Source organism: Etheostoma cragini, chromosome 18 (genome assembly GCF_013103735.1).
Source record: "Etheostoma cragini isolate CJK2018 chromosome 18, CSU_Ecrag_1.0, whole genome shotgun sequence".
Taxonomy (NCBI): Eukaryota; Metazoa; Chordata; class Actinopteri; order Perciformes; family Percidae; genus Etheostoma; species Etheostoma cragini.
In genome coordinates, this window is record NC_048424.1 from 879,737 (window position 1) to 883,127 (window position 3,391).

The following is a 3,391-nucleotide window of genomic DNA, read 5'->3' on the forward strand; positions in this document are numbered from 1 at the left end:
CAGGTAAATACAGAGACACAGAGACACTTCCAGGTAAATACAGAGACACAGAGACACTTCCAGGTAAATACAGAGACAGACACAGAAACACTTCCAAGTAAATACAGAGACACACTTTCACTCAAATTCAAACCACAATGTCATCACAAACAACCCGGGTCCTAAATCAATTTAAAAACCGTGACATCCAGACGGCCTTTCTGCAAGATCCTTTAAAAAGCCTTTAAAAGATTAAAGTGAGACCAACTCCTTCAACTGGAGTTCATCTGAAACTGATCCCATGCACATGGGGATGCAAATTAAAAGCCTTATGAAGAAGGGTTGTATTTGTAAGTGCCAATACTTAATACTTGCCTATGCAACTTTTTTCAGTGTTGTGTTTCAATGCCAATATTTCCTTTATTACAGTTCAGTTTTTTTCTCAATGCCAAAATCTAAAGTCACTGTCCTTTTGCTATATTTGTACTTGTTTATGACAGCGATGCACATCACCAGTTCACCTCACCAGAGGTCTGGTCCCTTTGTTCCCTTCTATGTGATGGTTCTCATGGCTGCCCCACTCCTCTGTACTGTATGTGTTAACAGAGCTTTCTTTCTTTCCTCTCCTCTATTCTGTGTTGATTGGACTCCTCTGCAGGACTTAACCAAGCAGCTGGACGAGGTGACCCAGAACTCAGAAATTGTGGAGATCCGTCAGAAGGAAGCCGAGTGTGAACTGGAGGCAGCCAGAGACCGAGTTCAGCAGCAAGCGACTGAAATCCTGCTCAAAGCCAGTAAGACCCTTCTCCTCTCTCAGATGGACTAGTTTTGGTAATGCTGGTGAGAACTTGAACCCCACAGTACCTACAACTAGTACGACTCTTCCTGGGCTTGTCATGCAAACACATCAAACACATCCACTAACAGCTTCTCTCATCTAGTCTGAGGCATCATGGAACACTTTAATGGCGTAATGCTGGATTTCCGAGCTAATGGTAGTCCCAGTCCCTCTAAGGCAGAAGAAACCTTTCTCACATCAGTCATGCCCAGTTTAAGATGTGTGTTGGGTGCACTCATGTTGGGTAAATTGCCGTGGTGGGGGAAGTATTCAGATCCTTTACTCCTTACTACAAAGTAAAAGTACTCTGACATCTCTCCATGTATAGTGCATGTATAGGTCCTGAGCATGTGTGTGTATTTCAGGCCTGTGTGTGAGTACTAACAAAAAGTGTGTACACAGAGTGTAGTGTAGTAATTTCCCCATTGGGGACTAATAAACAAATTAAATTAAATTAAATTATATTACTAATACCACACTTTAAAAAAATTCCCCTCTTACTAAGCCTGTATTGGACTTGGTACTTAACTAAAAGTGTTAACAGGAAAATGTGCTGAAAATATTAAAAGTACAACTACTCAACGTGGAATGATCCTCACATTTTGGAAACTGCAAACGTTCAGTCAATCAACCAATTGCTTAATTAGATAATCATTTCATCTGGACTTATAGCCCTATATTGTTGGGTTGTTTACTTATAAAACATATTTTATAAACTGCATGTGTGTTGTGTGCAAGTATGTTAATTTGTAAAGTATCTAGTAACTCACTGTGTCAAATTAATATAGTGGAGTAAATATTACTAAGGATTAAGGAATAAGGTCTCCCCTTTAAATGTAGAGGGCTTGAGTAGATTAGATAGATTAGATAATACTTTATTCATCCCACAGCGGGGAAATCCCCTTATTACAGCAGTATTTTCTACAATAAACAACACACAAGTAAACACACAAACAATCAGGCAAACAACAGCCAATGAGCAGAAGCTCTGGCTGAAGGTAAAGTGGCGTCTAATAAAGTTTTGTAAACTGCGGTTGGCATAGTACAAGAAACAATATTGTGGTGTGAGTAAGTGACGTTAAAATTAAATTGAATATGTAATTAAAGTAATAATGCAAAAGTAGGTAACCATAATATAAATTATATTTACCCGTGACCATAAGTAATATTGAAAAAGTAAGTACTTGTAATGGAGAAAATATAAACACAGATAATGAAGATATAAAGAGTGTGCGGAGTAAATGAAACACAGGGAGAGAAACTACACCATTATGAGGTAGTGCAGGTTTTGGAGAGTCTGACAGCGACCTGGATGAAGGACCTAAATGTACTTAGTTACATTCCACCATGGTGAACTGTTGCGTGTTAGAATCTGATTTGCTACCTTGCGATGTCTCTCCGTCCGTGTAAGAAGTAATGAGAAAGCTTTTCCACCGGAGCTGTTTGCATGTGAGGGAGAGGAATAAGATCTAACTGGTGAACTATGCCTGTCTGGTACGGATCATAGCTCCTCGTTTATTTACACTTTAAAGGAGATGAAGTGTCTTCTATGTTTTTCAAGCTAAGGACCCTTTAACTGAAAGAGAGACAGTGCAGGGACCCCCCTACTACATGCTGTATCATACTGTATGTTGTATAAAATGAAGTTCCATAACATGCTGGGCTACTTACTATTTTTTGCATAGAATACTAAGTTATAAAAATAATCTTTGGCATGCTGTGGATGGCTTAGTGACTACCTTACATATGTGGGCCAGTAAGCCTATCATAGTTTGGGGGACGGGTTACAAATTCTGAAGCAGATTTATATTTGCTAATAGTATTGCTAATAATATGTTGGATTTATGTTAAAATATTTAAATTGCCTTGGGAAAATGAACGCTGCCCACTCCCTGTTTAGTTCTGACTCGGGGACAGAAAGTAGACCTGTCCCAGACCACCTGAGAGGTCTGGGGGGGGGTCATAGTGTAGTAGCAGACCTCTCCCAGACCACCTGAGAGGTCTGGGGGGGTCATAGTGTAGTAGCAGATCAGAAATGTATTTTGACCCTAAACCGTTTTGTGATTTATAAACGCCTCTGTAGATGTTGTTTTAAGTCAATATACAGAAATAACTCGTAAACCCTAAAATGTATTTTATTGCTCTGAAAACCGTAACATGACGTTGAACTACCAATCAACGGGAAATGACATCGTCCGGACTGAGTTCAAATTTAAAATGCTGACAACAGCTTATAAGCTTTGATTTTAAGACCAACAGAAAAGCTCCAAGAATGACAATATGCAGATGACGTTGCTTTACTCTTGGCATTCTGCTCACTCATCTGCCGGCTCTGCTCTGTCACAGGTCAGATTAGCAGCCTGCAGGCTACCCAGATGACCCAGGAAGCCGCCATCAGGGACCTGGACAACGAGCGGAGCCGGCTGAAGGACAAAGTCCTGAGGATGGAGGAAGAGAGGGAGTCCCTGCAGAGCCAGAGCCAGGCCCTGGACGAAAGACAGAAACAACAGCTCCTGTCCCTGGAAAAGGTGTGTGTCTGTGTGTGTGTGTCTGTGTGTGTGTGTGTGTGTGTGT

At 40.8% G+C, this 3,391-nt stretch overlaps 1 protein-coding gene across 6 annotated transcripts in view; it reads left to right on the top strand.

Annotated features, from left to right (window-relative positions):
• The window catches only part of fam184a (family with sequence similarity 184 member A), a 125,331-nt gene that overhangs the window by 59,010 nt on the left and 62,930 nt on the right, over window positions 1-3,391 (top strand). For all 6 annotated transcript variants that reach the window (XM_034899673.1, XM_034899674.1, XM_034899675.1 and 3 more), the window contains exons 7-8: window positions 638-773; window positions 3,164-3,345. In XM_034899673.1, coding sequence (XP_034755564.1) covers window positions 638-773; window positions 3,164-3,345 — 318 coding nt within the window. The remainder of the gene's footprint in view (window positions 1-637; window positions 774-3,163; window positions 3,346-3,391) is intronic.